We start from the raw sequence: 20,400 nt of genomic DNA, 5'->3' as shown, positions 1-20,400 counted from the left end.
TCAGAAGGTTGGAGGATGATGGAAAAAGTAGGAAACTGAGATGTACAGTCGTGGCCAAAAGTTTTGAGAATGACACAATTATTAGTTTTCACAAAGTTTGCTGCTAAACTGCTTTTAGATCTTTGTTTCAGTTGTTTCTGTGATGTAGTGAAATATAATTACACGCACTTCATACGTTTCAAAGGCTTTTATCGACAATTACATGACATTTATGCAAAGAGTCAGTATTTGCAGTGTTGGCCCTTCTTTTTCAGGACCTCTGCAATTCGACTGGGCATGCTCTCATTCTTTCATAATCACTTCTTGGAGTTTGTCAGAATTAGTGGATTTTTGTTTGTCCACCCGCCTCTTGAGGATTGACCACAAGTTCTCAATGGGATTAAGATCTGGGGAGTTTCCAGGCCATGGACCCAAAATGTCAACGTTTTGGTCCCCGAGCCACTTAGTTATCACTTTTGCCTTATGGCACGGTGCTCCATCGTGCTGGAAAATGCATTGTTCTTCACCAAACTGTTGTTGGATTGTTGGAAGAAGTTGCTGTTGGAGGGTGTTTTGGTACCATTCTTTATTCATGGCTGTGTTTTTGGGCAAAATTGTGAGTGAGCCCACTCCCTTGGATGAGAAGCAACCCCAAACATGAATGGTCTCAGGATGCTTTACTGTTGGCATGACACAGAACTGATGGTAGCGCTCACCTTTTCTTCTCCGGACAAGCCTTTTTCCAGATGCCCCAAACAATCGGAAAGAGGCTGTCACGAGGGTATCGAGAACCACGCCTGACTCCGTTATACCCGGGGTCAGGAAGTCGCAGCGGTTGGCTGCATGCTCTATTTAAGATAGGGCTGTTTTCCTTATGGTAGCTTTCTGGGTTTGCTTTGCAAACCCTTTTGGCTCACTCAATGATCCGTAGCTCTTTCTCCTCAGCTGTTCCTTGTCCAGCACTCCCAGACCTCCTTATATTCCTCTCTCACACTTCTCTGGTTGCCAGAGATAGAGCTTCCTGCCTGGACATCTATTCTGACCTTCTGGAGCTGTGTTGCTGCGTTCGCTGGTAGTTGGTCCAGAACGCTACCCTCCGGATCCCTGTTGGACCTTTTTGGTTTATTGTGGTCGCCCACCTGGGTGTATGTGTTTGTCTGTTTTGTCTGTCCTCTCCCTGGTGTTTCCCTCTTAGTGATAGTGGTGTGGACTAGCGATCCCACCGGCCTGTTCACTATCTAGGGCTCATATTAGGGAAAGCCAGGGTTTAGGCACGTGATCGCCGCACGGGTGAGGAACCCGTCTAGGGACGTCAGGGCAGTCAGGTGCCAGCCGCAAGGTGAGTTAGGGGTCACCACCTTTCCCTCTCCCTTGGGCAGGGCTTTCCCTGTTTTCCTCCCTGTGCGTGACGTCGGTCATTACAGAGGCTTCATCGGAGAATATGACTTTGCCCCAGTCCTCAGCAGTCCATTCACCATACTTTCTGCAGAAGATCAATCTGTCCCTGATGTTTTTTTTGGAGAGAAGTGACTTCTTTGCTGCCCTTCTTGACAACAGGCCATCTTCCAAAAGTCTTCGCCTCACTGTGCGTGCAGATGCGCTCACACCTGCCTGCTGCCATTCCTGAGCAAGCTCTGCACTGGTGGCACTCCGATCCCGCAGCTGAATCCTCTTTAGGAGACGATCCTGGCGCTTGCTGGACTTTCTTGGACGCCCTGAAGCCTTCTTAACAAGAATTGAATCTCTTTCCTTGAAGTTCTTGATGATCCTATAAATTGTTGCTTGAGGTGCAATCTTAGTAGCCACAATATGCTTGCCTGTGAAGCCATTTTTATGCAACACAATGATGGCTGCAAGCGTTTCTTTGCAGGTCACCATGGTTAACAATGGAAGAACAATGATTTCAAGCATCACCCTCCTTTTAACATGTCAAGTCTGCCATTTTAACCCAATCAGCCTGACATAATGATCTCCAGCCTTGTGCTCGTCAACATTCTCACCTGAGTTAACAAGACAATTACTGAAATGATCTCAGCAGGTCCTTTAATGACAGCAATGAAATGCAGTGGAAAGGTTTTTTTGGGATTAAGTTAATTTTCATGGCAAAGAAGGACTATGCAATTCATCTGATCACTCTTCATAACATTCTGGAGTATATGCAAATTGCTATTCTAAAAACTTAAGCAGCAACTTTTCCAATTTCCAATATTTATGTAATTCTCAAAACTTTTGGCCACAACTGTATGTTTGTTAAACTGTGCAGAGACAAGAGATGGTTTAAAGAAATCCTCATGGCGGTCTGGTCTGAATATAGAAGATGAGGAAAGAGAACATCTACATCATAGAAGTCACTGGATGTAACAGGTATGTGGCACTATTTTACCCTATGTAATGTTTTTCAAGTATGTTTTTAACAGTAGGGCTGGAGGGAAGGGGTTAGGTTGAGAATTTGGCATGGGGGGGTGCCGTTTCAATTTTTGCCTCAGGCAGCAGAAAGGCTAGGTGCACCTCTTCTCCTTGCCATGCCACAAATCACTGAAGGAAGGTAAGGGCAAGCTTAACTCTTGCACCAGGGCCCATGAGCCTTTATGCTACTCTCCTGGTCAGTCATGTACCTTGGTTAGTATGTGATGGAGTATATATGGTGGTTGCTAATGGAAAGAATACGTCAGAGGGTTTGAAAATGGAAGTGACTGGTAAAGAGAAGCTGCCTAGTCCATGCATCCTGAATGTAACCCTTACTTTCGTGTGAATCAGCCCTAAAGTGAATATTTAACCAAGTTGACAGATTTTCCAAATGTTATATGAAAATAACTTAGAAGTTAGAACCACCTCATAACCTGTCAGAAAAATGTTTATTTATATTGACAGTTGGCAGAGAAATAGGCAGAGTGGCATTTATGAAGAAACAGAGTTTCTAAAATGACCAATTTGCGCCAGTGAAGAGACCCATGGGAGTTGGAGGACTATATCTATGGTGTAAATTGTGAATTGATTTTTGAGGAACTGGGTGGTAGACCCAGATTGTTGTAGTGAGGGAAAGTACTGTGTGTTTAGTGGCCAGACCATTTGTTTTGTAGTGTTCTGTGTTGTGACTACTGTATCTGTTGGAAGGGTGAATGAAGAATAATACAGCTGATTGTGGCCTGTTTGAACCCAGAATCTACTGTGCCGGAGTAGCTTTTTGATGTGTACCAACTGTCTTACTGAGGAGATGGCTATCCCAGAGAGTTAAGTGACCATCCTGACCTTTTCGAGATATCCTAGGATAGATAGCATGAAATGATCAACTTTGACAAAAAATTGTTACTTTTTTGGGAGTTATTAGAAAAATTTGATTTTTTCAGAGTTGGTCATCTTGCAACATATCATGCTGACAGATTCTCTTTAAATAATATAGTGCCAATTTGTGCATGCCTTTTTAGTGAAAAGGTTTTATGACAGAGTCTTCTAGGAGAATAACATGGATCATGTATTGTATGTAGTATACAAGACTGCTTAGTATACAACTTTTCTAAAAACTAATATGAATCAAGGGAAATCAGAGCAAAAATGTTTTTCTGATAATTCATACTGTATATACATGTGAGAATATCCATTTGATGAAAACATTGATTGTTTGGCAATGTGCTTAAAAGGTTGCTTTATTATTAACTTATTATAATTATTTAAATTATGAACCTAATTTCCTCTGAACAGCATGAAAAGGATTTATAGTTATTGTAAAAAGAATAACTTCTCTAGAAGGAGGGTTGGAATGCAGGTTTTGCCTATCATTATGCATATTACTATATCCATTGTGGTGATTAGGCCTTAGTGATGTGACTGTATTTTCCAACTGCTATTGTATAAGGTTATGTCACTGTAGAACAGTGATGGCGAACCCTCTTAGAGACTGAGTGCCCAAACTGCAACCCAAAACCAACTTATTTATCGCAAAAGTGCCAACACGGCAATTTACCCCGAATACCAATATAGTATATCTTCCATGTACTTTATCATTTAGCTATAATAGCCTGCCTATATTCAATGCACTGCCTGTGCTGTTCATAGTACGCCCTGCGCTGATGAATGGCAGGAGAACTCTAAGGCATATTGGTACACTTTTTGGTAGAATTTTTCCAGGATGTGGGTGCCCACAGAGAGGGCTGTGAGTGCCACTTCTGGCACCCGTGCCAAAGGTTCGCCACCACTTCTATAGAAACACATAATCATTGGTCGGCAAGGGTATGTGAGATTACCACACTGTGGACATACTAAGACCTATCATCACAGGCTACAGAAGAAGACTGGCATTAAGAAACAAGAAGAATGCAGACTATAAGTAAAGTATAATACCAATTATTTATTAATTTGAACTTTTACAGGTTCTAGGAGTTTTTGAAAACTGTACCTGAATTGTAAATAAAGCCAGTCCATAGAACTCACTACTTTAACTTCTGTTGTAAAAGTTACAATATAAAATATACACAAGTTAATATATGTTAGATTTTGGGAAGTTTAAAAGGGTTTTAGAAAGACTTTTATCCTATTTAGTTATGGCCCCTATCCCGTATAACCTGCTGAAGACTCATACTTACAGTGTCGGACTGGGGTGCCTAGGGCCCACCAGTAAAATTTATTTTTGGGGCCCACAGTACTGATACATTCAAATATTACCTGCTCACACAGCAGCAAGATGCTACCAGATTACTGAATATGGGGGTCCCTGCAGCAACTTTGAGAAGGTAGGTCCTGGGGAAAAGAGGGCACTGGTAGCTTTCCTCTATACCTAGAAGTCATCTCAGCTCTGATCATGTCTCTAATAATAAACTGGGGAGTTTCTTTACTAATCTATCAAGTTATTTCTATGAACACAGGCTGGTTGAGGTGCTGTACATTGAATATATGTACGTAGTGCAGTAAGTCTACTGTGTTATGTGCCACTTGGGCAGGGGGTGGGAGACTAGGGGCCCACCTTCCTCAGGGGCCCATCGGGGGATTTCCCTGTACCCCTGTGGGCCAGTCTGAGCCTGCATACTTACCTGCAACTCAGGTCCTGAGCCCTGGCTCTGACTTGTTCATCTTTTGTATTGAAGAAGATGGGTCGGCACTGCGGTTTGCACCTGGTGCTCACAGCCAGGGAAGGCGTCCCACTGGTATATAGCAAAGTAGGACCGGCACTTACTTTCTTGACGACATGAAGAGACTTTTACTCAAAGCATAATAGCATCATCAGTGACTAGTTTCGGCTCAAGCCTTTTTCAAACTGCAATACTCCATTAGTGAGCAAGACGAGATTTAAACACATACACTCCGCCAAGTGATGTCTTCGTGTTACCATGACAACCACAAAACAGCGTGAATAATCATAGGTGTCAGAGTGAAAACAGCAGACATGGCAATGTAGTAACCATAGGCAACGTATCCAGCAAATTGTACCAAAGTCATTAAAAAGTTCATAGTGTTATTCTTATTGGTCCAGCTGCACATCTTTGCAACATTTTGTCTTCCTAAATTGAGGGAGATAAAATAAATAAATAAATGGTGATTACAAGAAGCTGTTTAGTCTATAATCTCTATTCAGACCCATAGGCTCCAGTGTCTGCAACCTATGGATCCAGTATGCTTCCCGTGTTTTTTTGCAGCTGTATGCGGTTTCAACCTCTACGTGGTTGGGGTACATGGTTGATAATCTGAAATCGTAATTGTGGTATTTTATGTTTGCAAGCATCAAAGTGATAGGGTATAGGATAAAGTAGATTATCTTTACGGATAGTCGACTTATACTTGCAAAACCTATCTTTGATCCGTGTGGTGTCTCTCCCACATATAGCAGGCCACAGGGACATTCTAAAATATACACAGCAAAGCAGCTGTCACATGTATAATACCCCTTAATTGGGATTTGTTCTCCTGTTCGTGGGTGGGTCAGGTTTTCACCTTTAATCACACTGGCTCAGTGTATACACTGTAGGCACGGGAAAGTACCCCTCCTTTAGGCAGTCAATAGGGATTGTCGGCACTTCTCCCTGCTGCCCCCCACGTCTGCTCTAACAATTTTGTCCCTGATATTCTCTGATCGTTTATACTGTAGCACACCATTGGTGGGGATTAGAAACAAGATGTGCGATCAGTGCAGGATAGGAGCAACAGAATCCGGTAACTATGAATCTTTCATTAAGTCACACATGCTAGGAGCCACAACTAATTAAGGAAGAATTTCTGGAAAACCCCTTTAAGCACTTATGTAATAAAATTTGGCTTGTATGTTAGTTTTCATACAGACGTTCAAATTCGCAAATAACCACAGTTAACATATTCCCTACAATTATGAACATAAATGTATATAATTCAGATGGTGTCTGAATTACATAGTCATTTATCAAGTGGCGATGCTTTTGATGGCATATGATTAGAGCATGACGTAAAGAAGATGGTAATATCTTTGGACTGCTTGTTATTCAGTTCTGTAGTTATTATCATTTATTATCATGTATTTTAGAACAATGGCTGGATCATCATCTGGAAATATCTGGATTGACACATTTCAAAGTCTGCAAAAGAAAGATTTAGAAGAAAGATATAGGAAAAGGTGGATTCTACAGTTCAACTATAAACTGGTGGACATTTTGACTGAAGAGCAGAGAAAGAAAGGGTGGAAGATCTCACAAACCACAAAGTTTGCCAGGTAAAAATCCAATTTCCTAAATCTGCCAAAATATCAATGGGGTCATTTACTATCCAGAAATACGCCTATATAATACATATTTATTGCACAGATTGCGGCGCAAAGGTTATTTGCGGTGCAATCTGCGACTGTTCCCCTCTCACGCCAGGTCTAAAAAAGTGGGGATAGCGTGGGCAGGGAAGGGGAAAGGACGGAAGGCTCGTCTCATTCATCATTTTCTATGTCTGTTTTAAGCGTAGAAAATGGTTTAAATTCCCTGCTGGTGATGTTCCAGTACAGCTCTGGTCCACATTGCTCCCTATGTCCTGGTTCCAGCTCAACACACTGGAAATGGCTGTGAACCCCATTCAGTCAAACACTATGTGTGAGGAGAAAAAGAAGAAAGAAAAAAAACAGGCGTTTCGATTAACTTGAGGGGCCTGCATTATCACCTGCGCTCGCGAGTATAACAATACGAGTGTTTGTGAGCATTGAGTCACAGTGCTTCACTATTAGTGCGATTTCTGATATCCCACAGGAATATCTGGTGGAAAAGGATACCTGCGGGACCTGATGTTTTTCCTATATACACTAAAGTGGATGGTTTGAGCTTAAAGAGGTTTTCTCCTGATCGGATAGGGAACGCGCGGTCCTGTAAAACGCATTGACGGTACTGTGAATTGTGCCCACCTCATCTTTGGGACCTGCAACTGCAAATATTTGAGGCAACATACTGGAGTTTTAAACTTAGATTTTATTTTACTATGTGTGAGGAGAAGACTAGCCAGACATAAATGGTAAATACAGGCTGCATTCTGGCAACCATTGGCTTCTGTGGCTAGCACTTTGCAGACATCTAAAGTGCCAGGCGCAGTGAGTGAAGGGCGCTCGGCGGCTTCCGGCTTCCTCACTGCTCCTGGGCTGAATACTGAACGGCGCGAGATTTCCCGGGCGCACAGGGCCGGCAGTTGGAGGTGAAGGCTGCCTGGCCCTGTCAATCTAGTGTAGCAGGGCGTGGCCAGAGGTGGGAGAACGGAGCCTCTAGGAGCAGGAACAACGACCCCCCCCCCGCACCTAGAGGCTAATTAGCATATTATAAAAGTTAGATTTCTGGATTAAGGGAGGAATAGATAAAAGTAACTCCCTAGTAGCTGCAACAAGGAACACACAGAAGAAAATGTATATGAACTATATTGATGTGGTATCTCATCCCATCTAGACAAAAAAATAAAAAAAAATTAATAGAGATGTTTTCTGGAAGTGCCTAAGAGATCCCAGAATGGCCAAAAATATGACTCCAATTCCAAAAATGCTATTCCTGAGTATCTAACTCTCTCCAATGCCATAGTATATGATCTAGAATCCCTGCATAACCTATTAATCTTCCCCATGTGAAAGATCTAAACTGCTCTGGTCTTTACCAACTACCTGTGTTATCCCTCACCCATCCCCAAAACTGTGGTGTTAACATTTAACATGTCAATGTAATTCTTCCATTTATTTCCTTCTGTAAGTAGCCCCCCTTTCAAGTTTTTACACTCAACAAATCCTTCTGTAACTTCATCAACCTCAATATGATGGCCAATATACTGCTTGTTTTTTTTTTACTTGTTAAATAGAAATAAAAAAATTAAACAAAAAACACATTCAGTAGAAAAAAAACATTTCCATAACATCAGCAGCCCTATAGATTGACCTTTACCCAAATGATTTTGGCAAGGGAAGTCATTGTTAGGCCTCCTGCACACAACCGTTTTTTTCCCCCGTTTACTGGCCATTTTTTGCGTTCCGTATACGGTCCGTATACGGAACCATTTATTTCAATGGTTTCGCAAAAAAAACTGAATGTACTCCGTATGCATTCCGTTTCCGTATTTCCGTTTCTCCGTTCCGTTTAAAGATAGAACATGTCCTATTATTGCCCGCAAATCACGTTCCGTGGCTCCATTCAAGTCAATGGGTCCGCAAAATAACGGAACACATACGGAAATGCATCTGTATGTCTTCCCTTTCTGTTCCGTTTTTTGCGAAACCAACTATTGAAAATGTTATGCCCAGCCCTATTTTATCTATGCAATTACTGTATACTGTATATGCCATACGGAAAAACAGAACAGAAACGGAAACACAACAGAAACAAAAAAACGGACCGCAAAACACTGAAAAAGCCATACGGTCGTGTGCATGAGGCCTTAAAGGGCTTTTCTGGGAATTTTATATTGATGACTATCAATATCAGATCTTTGGGGTCCATCTCCCAGGACCTCTGCCGCTCTATGAGTGCTTGGGCCCCTTCCTAGGCTAGTGACATCTCTGTTCATCCACCGGTCACGTGGCCTAAGCACAGCTCAGTACCACTCAATACCATTCACTGGTCTTAATTTCTCTGCTGCTTGCATCAAATGCTCTAAGATTATTAAGAGGTGCACGCCTCTCATCTATGCAGACCCATGCGCATAAATGGAGATCTACTCTAGCAAGGGAGCTGGTGTAGGTTTTTCGTGGCATAGATTAGAAAAAATTTGATGGACCACCAAAGCTGTCCCTACACCACTCGCTGCCTTGAAAGTGGTGAACGCTGTGTAAAAGCCCCAAAAAGTAGCAAAATTTCGTGCAACAGCATGCTCCACGCTTTTTGGTGCCCGTTTTCAGGCACAAAGATGGTACGTTTCTCCTAATGTCTGTATAAATACACCTCTGGGAGACTGTTGTAAAACCTGTCAAATATTAATATATGGTGTCATTCATCAGAAGTATGTGTGTTAGTTTCGCTGCTAAGCAACTCCATGAGGCTGAGCCAAGCTTGTGGAGACATTTGACCTGCATACAAAAAATTCTTAGTATGACACATGCAATGCTTTTGTAACTCCTGGAGTAAAACTAGTTCCACTTCATCTTTCGAGTTCTTACTTTATCATTGGGTTGGGTCCTTGCCTTGGGATAGTGGGTAGAAGGATTTGTGTGCTTCTTGTGGCTAAAAAAAAATGTAAAATAAAAACTACCTGATGTTAAAAAAATGAAAAATAAAAATAAAATTAATTCTTCCTTGTGGCAGCTGAGATACTGGACCAGTATCCAGTCAACATTTTACACACCACTGTTTCCATTTATGCACATCAGAGACCCTGCACCAATGTCCTATGCAGAGCTTCTGAGTGGAGTGGGCACTGGCAGGAGCCTAGTTCGCTCAGCTAAATCCTGTCTTAGCACATCAGATTCTAAAGTGTGATAGGCACCCAGGTCTTTACCCAGGCCTTTACCCATTTGCTTAGGAAAATTGCAAAATCAATTCTCAAAATCATATTGACAGCATTCTGGCTGCTGGTGCCCCATACACTTTTGAGGTTGCAGTCAGTGATGGTCTTTACCATTATGCAGACCACACAAATGTGTGGAAGCCGGGCACCACTTTAAATTGTATCCACATCCTCGGGACCCAGATACAGTTGAATACAGTGGTGAAGCAGGTCCACCATTTACCCTGGTGGTTTGCAGCTTGTAGGAGCGATGAAGCGACATTAGAACGCCTGCCATACCAGGTCTGCAGTGAAAGATTTCTAATGTTCGTTGAAAGAACGTAGGCTAAATGAGTATTCATTTTGGAGGCAATAAAAGGCTGTAATATCGTATTGGGAGTACATGAGGGCATTATTCAGTGTTGTGGGTATATAAGAGGGCATCACATTGTGTGAGGAGCACATAAGAGGGAATCATTCTGTGTTGGGACACATAAGGGGCAATAGCAGAACAAATCAGCACATCGTGCAAGATAAAGTAAATGCACAGGTGCACATGGCCATAATTAAAAGGGAAGATAGAATATAGTATATACTGTAACAGCACTCGGTAAATATGGAGAGGCTGAGAATGGTAGTGGCGCTGATGAAATGCTGTGCAGCCACCCCCTGAGAATCCGATGTAGAGGCTGGGAGTGGTAGTGGCTCTGATGCGATGTTGTGCTTCATCAGGGCCACTTCTTCTATTGGCTAATACGGGTCATGTGATAATGCCATATTTGCATTTTTTGGGAATATCTCAAAAATGGTACATCCTAGAGAGCAGAGACCTTTATGAAAGCCTTCCCAGACACCCAATCAGTGTAGATCTTATGTGGATAACAATATGTATAAAATATGAATTTACAATACCATCGACTGTACTATTTGTAAAGTGCGGTGCACCACTAATGCCTTAAAAGTGAGGATCTGCAGACACCTACCAGATAAAAAATAACATCACTGCAGTTAACCCTTTGACAGTTAGGTTTTAATTATAGGTTTTAAATTTAGTGGGATAGATAGGGTAATCAGATCGTTTAGGGAGGGGGGTCGATCTGAGAAAGAAACGCTTATCCAGAGAGGCTTATTACATTTTCTCACTTGTGACTGAATGTGAAACAAGATGCGATTCTCCAATATTGATACTTATTTCATACTGTTTTGCTTGCATTGAACTAATTTATGATATATGATATGATACAACTTTATTAATCCCAGAGAGAAATTACAGTTTGACATTTCTTCAGTTGTACCCATTGTAAGGGTTCGCTCTTTCACAGGGGGTCGGCAATTACAGACTTTTCACCAAACAGGGGGTTTTCAAGCTCAAACTGTGCTTTATTTGTCACACAGCATATCACACTTCCAAGTTTGGCGTCACTTGTCACAATGAAGTCACAGCTTCACGTCACAACGTGTTACATCAACACAAAACAACAAACGCTTGCCCGGCTAGGCACTCACTATACAGAGGTTTTGCCTAACTCACCTCTAGCTCAGTGTTTACACTGTGGTACTTGGCTTCGGTCAAACAGCCTCCTAGATGTGACCAGTGCAACCCACCAGTCCTCCTGGTGGAAGCAACAAAATACCTTGGGGGGATATGGTCCAGCAGTACTCCTGACTCTGACCGTGCGACTCCTCTCTTCTCCAGGTGTCGCTGGGTCCCCCTAACTCAGGCTTCCTCAGCCTTGTGGCCGGCTAGCCCTCCTGGCTGGAACCACACACAGCCTCGGCAGGCTTTCATCTCAATTCCCTCACACTCACGCTTCCTCAGCCTTGTGGCCACCCAGCCCTCCTTGCTGGGACCACACAGGCCCTTTCTAGGTCTGTTCCCTGTGGCCTAACTCCCTTCTCTCACACACTGAGGATTGCTTTATCCCCAAGTGATTATCACACCTGGCCTCACCACAGGCCAGGTGATCGTCGGGAGAACACAGCAAATTATACCATACATCTCCTCTAATAGGTTTCCTGCACCATTCTAGGAGACACATACCTTCCCTCATATACCTTCCCTGTGACTGACGCACACCATAAATGTATCTCTCACTAGTTCTTTTAATAATGAATGGATGAATTGAGTCTTATGGATAAGATGACAACCAAATGCTTTCCGTACCTCCTCCATGTTTTGAATTGTGTCAGACGTTTTCACTTTCAAATATTAATTCTAACTGGTATTTTAACTGTTTTTTTAATGTTAGTATGCTTTGAGAAAGTGTAGCCCAAAACATGTAAGAGTTACTTTTATACCCTGCTAAAATAAAGTTCCTGTTTTATGGAGATATCACAGTGTTGGATGTAAGGTTTGAATTTCTGTGTAGTCCCAACTCGGACCGTGCCACACCACTCTCCGAGAGACAAGAGGAGGGAGTTCCTAGGGTAAATGTAATTTATAATCTGCTTAAGGCCTCATGCACACGAACGTTTTTTTTCACGGTCCGCAAAAACGGGGTCCGTAGGTCCGTGATCCGTGACCGTTTTTTCATCCGTGGGTCTACCTTGATTTTTGGAGGATCCACGGACATGAAAAAAAAGTCGTTTTGGTGTCCGCCTGGCCGTGCGGAGCCAAACGGATCCGTCCTGAATTACAATGCAAGTCAATGGGGACGGATCCGTTTGACGTTGACACAATATGGTGCCATTTCAAACGGATCCGTCCCTATTGACTTTCAATGTAAAGTCTGGAGTCCCTTTTATACCATCGGATCGGAGTTTTCTCCAATCCGATGGTATATTTTAACTTGAAGCGTCCCCATCACCATGGGAACGCCTCTATGTTAGAATATACTGTCGGATATGAGTTAGATCGTGAAACCTCATTTCCGACAGTATATTCTAACACAGAGGCGTTCCCATGGTGATGGGGACGCTTCTAGTGAGAATATACTACAAACTGTGTACATGACTGCCCCCTGCTGCCTAGCAGCATCCGATCTCTTACAGGGGGCAGTGATCAGCACAATTAACCCCTTAGGTGCCGCACCTGAAGGGGTTAATTGTACTATCATATCCCCCTGTAAGAGATCAGGGCTGCCAGGCAGCAGGGGGCAGACCCCCCCTCCCCAGTTTGAATATCATTGGTGGCCAGTGCGGCCCCCCCCCTTTTCTCCCTCTATTGTAATAATTCGTTGGTGCGCCCCCCCGCCCCCCCCCTTCATCCCTCTATTGTAATAATTTGGTGGCACAGTGTGCGCCCCCCCCCTTCCTCCCTCTATTGTAATAAATCGTTGGTGGCACAGTGTGCGCCCCCCCCCCTTCCTCCCTCTATTGTAATAAATCGTTGGTGGCACAGTGTGCGGCCTCCCATCTCCCCCCCCCCCCCGATCATTGGTGGCAGCGGGTTACTAGCAATAGTACAATAGTAAAAGATTCATACTTACCTGGGAGCTGCGATGTCTGCTTCCAGCCGGGAGCTCCTCCTACTGGTAAGTGACAGTTCACTTACCAGTAGGTGGAGCTCCCGGCCGGACACGAACATCGCAGCAGCCGGTAAGTATGAATCTTCTACTATTGTACTATTGCTAAGTAACCATGGCAACCAGGACTGTAGTAGCGTCCTGATTGCCATGGTTACCGATCGGAGCCCCAGCGATTAAACTGGGACTCCGATCGGAACTCCGCTGCCACCAATGATGGGGGGGGGGGGAGATGGGAGGCCGCACACTGGCCACCAATGTTGTTAATGCTATAGAGGGAGGGGGGGCCGATGGGGGGCGCACACTGTGCCACCAACGAATTATTACAATAGAGGGAGGGAGGGGGGGGGCGCACACTGTGCCACCAACGAATTATTACAATAGAGGGAGGGGGGGGCGCACTGGCCACCAACCTATTATTACAATAGAGGGGGGGGGGGCCGCACTGGCCACCAATGATATTCAAACTGGGGAGGGGGGGGGGGGTCTGCCCCCTGCTGCCTGGCAGCCCTGATCTCTTACAGGGGGGCGTGATCAGCACAATTAACCCCTTCAGGTGCCGAAGGGGTTAATTGTGCTGATCACGGCCCCCTGTAAGAGATCGGGTGCTGCCAGGCAGCAGGGGGCAGTCTTGTACACAGTTTGTAGTGTATTCTAACTAGAAGCGTCCCCATCACCATGGGAACGCTTCTGTGTTAGAATATACTGTCGGTTCTGAGTTTTCACGAAGTAAAAACTCAGCTTTGAAAAAGCTTTTATGCAGACGGATCTTCGGATCCGTCTGTATAAAAACGAACCTACGGCCACGGATCACGGACACGGATGCCAATCTTGTGTGCATCCGTGTTCTTTCACGGACCCATTGACTTGAATGGGTCCGTGAACCGTTGGCCGTGAAAAAAATAGGACAGGTCATATTTTTTTCACGGCCAGGAAACACGGATCACGGATGCGGCTGCAAAACGGTGCATTTTCCGATTTTTCCACGGACCCATTGAAAGTCAATGGGTCCGCGAAAAAAAACGGAAAACGGCACAACGGCCACGGGTGCACACAACGGTCGTGTGCATGAGGCCTTATGCTAATGATGATGATGAATGATGGGAATAAAATTTAAAGGGGTGTGTCACTTCAGCAAATGGCATTTAATGTACTGTGATTGTCTATATTGCCATCTTTGCTGGCTTGATTAATATTTCCATCACTTATAGACACATATAGACTAGTACTTTTTCCTATAGTGTGCAAGCACGACCACCTCTGATGGATTGCAGGGTGGTCATAACCATGGAAACAAGCAGTGTACAATGTGATGGAAAAATGAATCTAGCCAGCAAAGGAAGCAATATTGACAATCACAATACATTAGTAAGTGGCTTGTATTAACTTTCTCTACATGATAAATGATGTTTGCTGAAGTGAGACAACCCCTTTAAGAATTTGAAAAAGCAATAGACCTTAGTGTCAAGTGATTGATTCAGGAGTCAAATATGGCTGCCTTCTGCTGGACTTTCTGGGTGCATTATTGTTTCAGAGTCTGGAACTTCAGAGCACAATCAACCCTGAATACAGTAATTGTGTACAGTAAAGCTTTACTACAATAACCACAGTTGTTATAATTATTCATGTTTCTTTTGTAGTTTCACCTGCCCGAAATGCTCTCATTTTTGGAACTCTGGCCGAGTCACTCTTATCTTTCACTACTGTCTCGGGAAAACCAAGAGAGGCACTGTCCTCTTACTCCCCTGTGGCCAGATGTGTCGGCAATGTAGCAATGATTCCTTCATCAACCCCACGTTTAAAGATGAAAATGTTGAAGCCATTCTGGAAAATCTCATTTTAAAAATCAGAAAAAACTGTTATCATGAGAAGATTGACAGCAATATACAAAATATAAAGCAACGGATAATAAGAACCAAACCTCATGAGAGTGATCTGTGTGAAGCTTGCATGATGGGTATATGCAATAAAGACCAGGAAGTCTTTTAAATATAGAGATTATTATATCAATTGGTCCAACCTGCAAATCCCTGCACAGGTTTAAAATTGTATATTATTAAATGAAGCATCCTAGTACTGAGTTCATGGGCTTGCGAATCACAAAATAATTTTCTCCATAAAAGGTGCCGTCCAGGATAAAAAAAAAACGGTGGCTTTATTCCAGAAACAATCCCACACCTTTACATAGGGCATAGCTGGTTTTGTAGCTGAGCTCCATTGATCAATTTTTATTGCAATTTTAACTGTACAAATAAATCAGGCAAATAATAGCTAGATCCTGACCATTTCTCAAACTTGAGATTTAACAGGTAATGACAAGAACAGAAACACGGTCAATCAAGCGGGGGGCTGTAGAGGTCACTGTTAAGGGGGCGGGTGTTGTGTAGGTCACATTTTAAGAGAACGGAGCTCTGGTGAGGTCACTGTTAATGGGGCGGGTTATTGTATAAATCACTGTTAAAAGGAGACGGAGTAATGTGGAGGTCATTAATAAAGGGGCGGCCGCTGTGGAGGTCACTGTTAAGCAGGGATGGACTGGGACAATAAAGTGGCCCTGGACTTCAGCCAGACCGGCCCACTTTATTTTTCCCAAACACACTAAAAAAAAAACATAAGTAAAAACATTCCACTGTAAGTATAAGTATGTTTCCATCTCCTCTGTCATCTACTATCTCATGCGTTATGTCTTCTCCTCTCTCTAATCCTCTGTCTTTTTTCAGAACTTCTCTCTCTTGTCTACACTCATGTTCCTGCTCATCTCCTCTATCGTCTTCACATTCATCGTCTGCCTCATGCTCCCTCTCCTCTCCACTCTCCTCTATTGTGGACCCAGCCTGAGAATAGACATATAGTAAGTCACAACTGTAGGCTAAATATGTTCCATAAAGTCCACAAATCTGTATGTGGTTTAAGAAGGAATAAATAATAATGTCTGACTTACCATAGCAGTCAGGCCCGCACTGCTCTCAGCTTTTGCGGACGTTCCAGCAAATAATGCATCTAATTTTACACATTTAGTGGCATCTGCCTCAAGTGCTTGCCTTTTTTTGTCTCTTAACTTCTCGGCTCCTCCCTTACGTTTAGTCTTGTGTTTTAACATGTTTGTTGTTGCAAGTCACACCTAATGGCAATAGGTAACACTTGTTGTTAACCTTACTTGCTGACGCTGTGGTGGTGGCACTGAATTATCGCTGTACTCGTACACTTTCTCGTTCCTCCTCGTTCCTCCTCGGCGGCGCTGGCTCCGCCTCCTCTTGTTGCTTGAACGGGCTCGGCTCCTCCCATACTCCTCCTGTCCTCCCGCATACGGCCGTGAGCGTGACCCCTGAGATACCTCACGTCGCTGGGAGGTGATCAGGGCCGCTCTAAACATAGGAGGAGGCGGAGCCGGAGGGAAGTGGCAGGCCAGCGCAGCTTGATGGACGCCGGTCATTGGCTGACGGCGCCGCCGACGCCAGCCGCCAGGTAAATGAATCAAAATCACACAGAAAATGACAGTGATTGACAGCCGGCCCATAATTCGATCGGCCCACCGGGATTCTCCCGGTACTCCCGATGGCCAGTCCATCGCTGCTGTTAAGGGAGGAGGGGACTGTGGAGGCCACTATTAAAGGGGCAGCAGGGTACTGTGAGGTCAGTGTTAAGGTAGCGGGGTACTGTGGCAGTCACTGTTAAAGGGGCAGTCGCTGTGCAGGTCTCTGTTAAGGGGGCCGGGAATGGTGGAGATCACAGTTAAGGGGACAGTAACCTATGGTCAGTGTTAAGAGCGGGTGCTGTAGAGGTCACTGTTATGGGGGCGGGGTGTTGTAGAGGTCACATTTTAAGGGAACAGAGCTCTGTAGAGATCACGGTTAAGGGGGCGGGTTATTGTGGAAATCACTGTTAACGAGACGGGGTACTGTGGAGGTCACTAATAAAGGGTCGGCCGCTGTGAAGATCACTGTTAAAGGGGTGGGGTACTGTAGATGTCACTGTTAGGTCTCTTTCACACTACTGTATGGCTATTTCAGTGTTTTGCGGTCCACTTTTCAGGGATCCATTGTTCCATTTTTTGTTTCCGTTGTGTTTCCGTTTCGGTTCCGCTTTTCCGTTCCGTTTTTCCGTATGGCATATACAGTATACAGTAATTACATAGAACAAATTGGGATGGGCATAACATTTTCAATAGATGGTTCCGCAAAAAACTGAACGGATATGGAAGACATACGGATGCATTTCAGTATCCCTTCCTTTTTTTGCGGACCCATTGACTTTAATGGAGCCACGGAACGTGATTTGCGGCCAAATATAGGACATGTTCTATCTTTGCACGGAACGGAGATACGGAAACACGGAAACAAAATGCATATGGAGTACATTCCGTTTTTTTTGCGGACCCATTGAAATGAATGGTTCCGTATAGGGACCGTATACGGAACGCAAAAAAACGGCCGCAAAACAAAAAAAAAAACGGTAGTGTGAAAGAGGACTTATAGTGGATACTGTCGATATCTTTTAACAACACACACAAACATTAAATGAAATAGATCAAATATACCAATGCGAAGCCGGGTCCTTCTGCTAGTATATATATATATATATATATATATATATATATATATATATATATATTTAAAGGTGGGTGATGGAAAGTAGAAGGTTGGTCCCTTTGGAACGCTGAGTACTTTTTCATATTTAATAGATATACAGTACAGACCAAAAGTTTGGACACACCTTCTCATTCAAAGAGTTTTCTTTATTTTCATGACTATGAAGGCATCAAAACTATGAATTAACACATGTGGAATTATATACATAACAAACAAGTGTGAAACAACTGAAAATATGTCATATTCTAAGTTCTTCAAAGTAGCCCCTTTTGCTTTGATTACTGCTTTGCACACTCTTGGCATTCTCTTCATGAGCTTCAAGAGGTAGTCTTCCAACAGTCTTGAAGGAGTTCCCAGAGATGCTTAGCACTTGTTGGCCCTTTTGCCTTCACTCTGCGGCCCAGCTCACCCCAAACCATCTCGATTGGGTTCAGGTCCGGTGACTGTGGAAGCCAGGTCATCTGGCGCAGCACCCCATCACTCTCCTTCATGGTCAAATAGCCCTTACTTTCAAAGTTTTCCCAATTTTTTGGCTGACTGACTGACCTTCATTTCTTAAAGTAATGATGGCCACTCGTTTTTCTTTACTTAGCTGCTCTTTTCTTGCCATAATACAAATTCGAACAGTCTATTCAGTAGGACTATCAGCTGTGTATCCACCTGACTTCTCCTCAACGCAACTGATGGTCCCAACCCCATTTATAAGGCAAGAAATCCCACTTATTAAACCTGACAGGGCACACCTGTGAAGTGAAAACCATTTCAGGGGACTACCTCTTGAAGCTCATCAAGAGAATGCCAAGAGTGTGCAAAGCAGTAATCAAAGCAAAAGGTGGCTACTTTGAAGAACCTAGAATATGACATATTTTCAGTTGTTTCACACTTGTTTGTTATGTATATAATTCCACATGTGTTAATTCATAGTTTTGATGCCTTCAGTGTAAATCTACAATTTTCATAGTCATGAAAATAAAGAAAACTCTTTGAATGAGAAGGTGTGTCCAAACTTTTGGTCTGTACTGTACATTTATTGGCTAATTTTTCAAAGGAAAGTTTATTGGGGTACATAATCAATGGTATATCAATAAATAAAAAGTAAATAAATAATAACTGATAGAAAATAAATAACCACTTTCTAATAGTAATTCATTTAAGCTAATAAGATACTTAAGCTATTGATAAGGAGGATTAAGACATGATGTCTGTCGCTTATTTACTGTCCAATTAATAAACTTACGATTTATAATTTTGTGGTATTCACTGTAATACATCTAGAATAATACTATTATACTATAATTGGCACAATATAATAATTCTCAATGTAATAACACCATAATTACCATGATTATAGTCCTAATAATATATAAAAACAAGATGTTGTGATGTAGAGATATAAGGAGTAGAAGCCTTCATTACTATATTAAGTGATACCAGTTAGGGTACTTTCACACTAGCATTTTTCTTTTCAGGCATTGAGTTCCGTCCTAGGGGCTCAATACCGGAAAATAACTGACCAGTTTTATCCCCATGAATTCTGAATGGAAAGCATTCCATTCAGGATGCATCAGGATGTCTTCAGTTCAGTCTTTTTGACTGTTCAGGACGGAGATAATACCGCAGCATGCTACGGTTTTATCTCTGGCCAAAAATCTGGAACACTTGCCGGGCATTTTTTTTACATAGGAATGTATTAGTGCCGGATCCGGCATTCAAAATACTGCAATGCCAGACCCGTCCATGCGCAGACCGAAAATTATGTTTAAAAAAAATAAATGCCGGATCCGTTTTTCCGGATAACACTGGAAAGACAGATCTGGCATTTTAATGCATTTGTAAGACGGATCAGGATCCTGATCAGTCTTACAAATGCCATCAGTTGGCATACGTTTTGACGGATCCAGCACGCAGTTCCGGCGACAGAACTGCCTGCCGGATTTCTCTGCTGCAAGTGTGAAAATACCTTTAGCTGCAAGAAGCTAAGTCCCCATATATGCACAGGACTAGCTCAGCTGGGAGAAAACTATTTAAGTTGGCGTGCATGTGTCAGCCTCCGTGACGAGTGATTCTGCCGGAGAGATGCCGATAAGAATAAGTAAGTGGGCGGCATGCGGAGGTAAGGTGAGTGAATCGCGGACTTACATTTCCCCTAGTATTAACTAGTATAGACTTTGAGCTATTGGACCTCTATACTCTGACATCACCTACCAACCTAATAAAAGGTGGTCCCCGCCCCCACAGGCATACCTGCCCAATCCCCTGAGGACGCTGGTTTGCAGGCGAAACATGTCGGGAGGCAGTGTGTGTGTTTTAAGAGCAGTAGTAGATGCAGATAGTCTCTATTAGGAAATAATGAATAGGGCGTGAGCAGAGATTCAGTAAGCAATATATAGCCAGTGGTAGCGCCCAACTAGCAGGCTACATTGTTACTTAGCAATGGTGTTGCTGTAGAGAAATAAACAGTGACTCAGCTTACCCTTTATACA

General features: G+C 43.2%; 1 protein-coding gene across 1 annotated transcript in view; it reads left to right on the top strand.

Annotated features, from left to right (window-relative positions):
* Positions 1-15,836, top strand: part of LOC121000056 (receptor-transporting protein 3-like) — a 28,431-nt gene extending 12,595 nt beyond the window's left edge. The window contains exons 3-4 of the mRNA XM_040431080.1: positions 6,464-6,649; positions 14,969-15,836. Coding sequence (XP_040287014.1) covers positions 6,468-6,649; positions 14,969-15,317 — 531 coding nt within the window. The 5' untranslated portion in view covers positions 6,464-6,467 and the 3' untranslated portion in view covers positions 15,318-15,836. The remainder of the gene's footprint in view (positions 1-6,463; positions 6,650-14,968) is intronic.
* The last annotated feature ends 4,564 nt before the right edge of the window (positions 15,837-20,400 follow it).

The sequence above is a fragment of the Bufo bufo genome, chromosome 4, assembly GCF_905171765.1.
Source record: "Bufo bufo chromosome 4, aBufBuf1.1, whole genome shotgun sequence".
Taxonomy (NCBI): domain Eukaryota; kingdom Metazoa; phylum Chordata; class Amphibia; order Anura; family Bufonidae; genus Bufo; species Bufo bufo.
The sequence above is the reverse complement of the archived record's forward strand: the minus strand, read 5'-3'. Positions and strand labels throughout refer to the sequence as shown.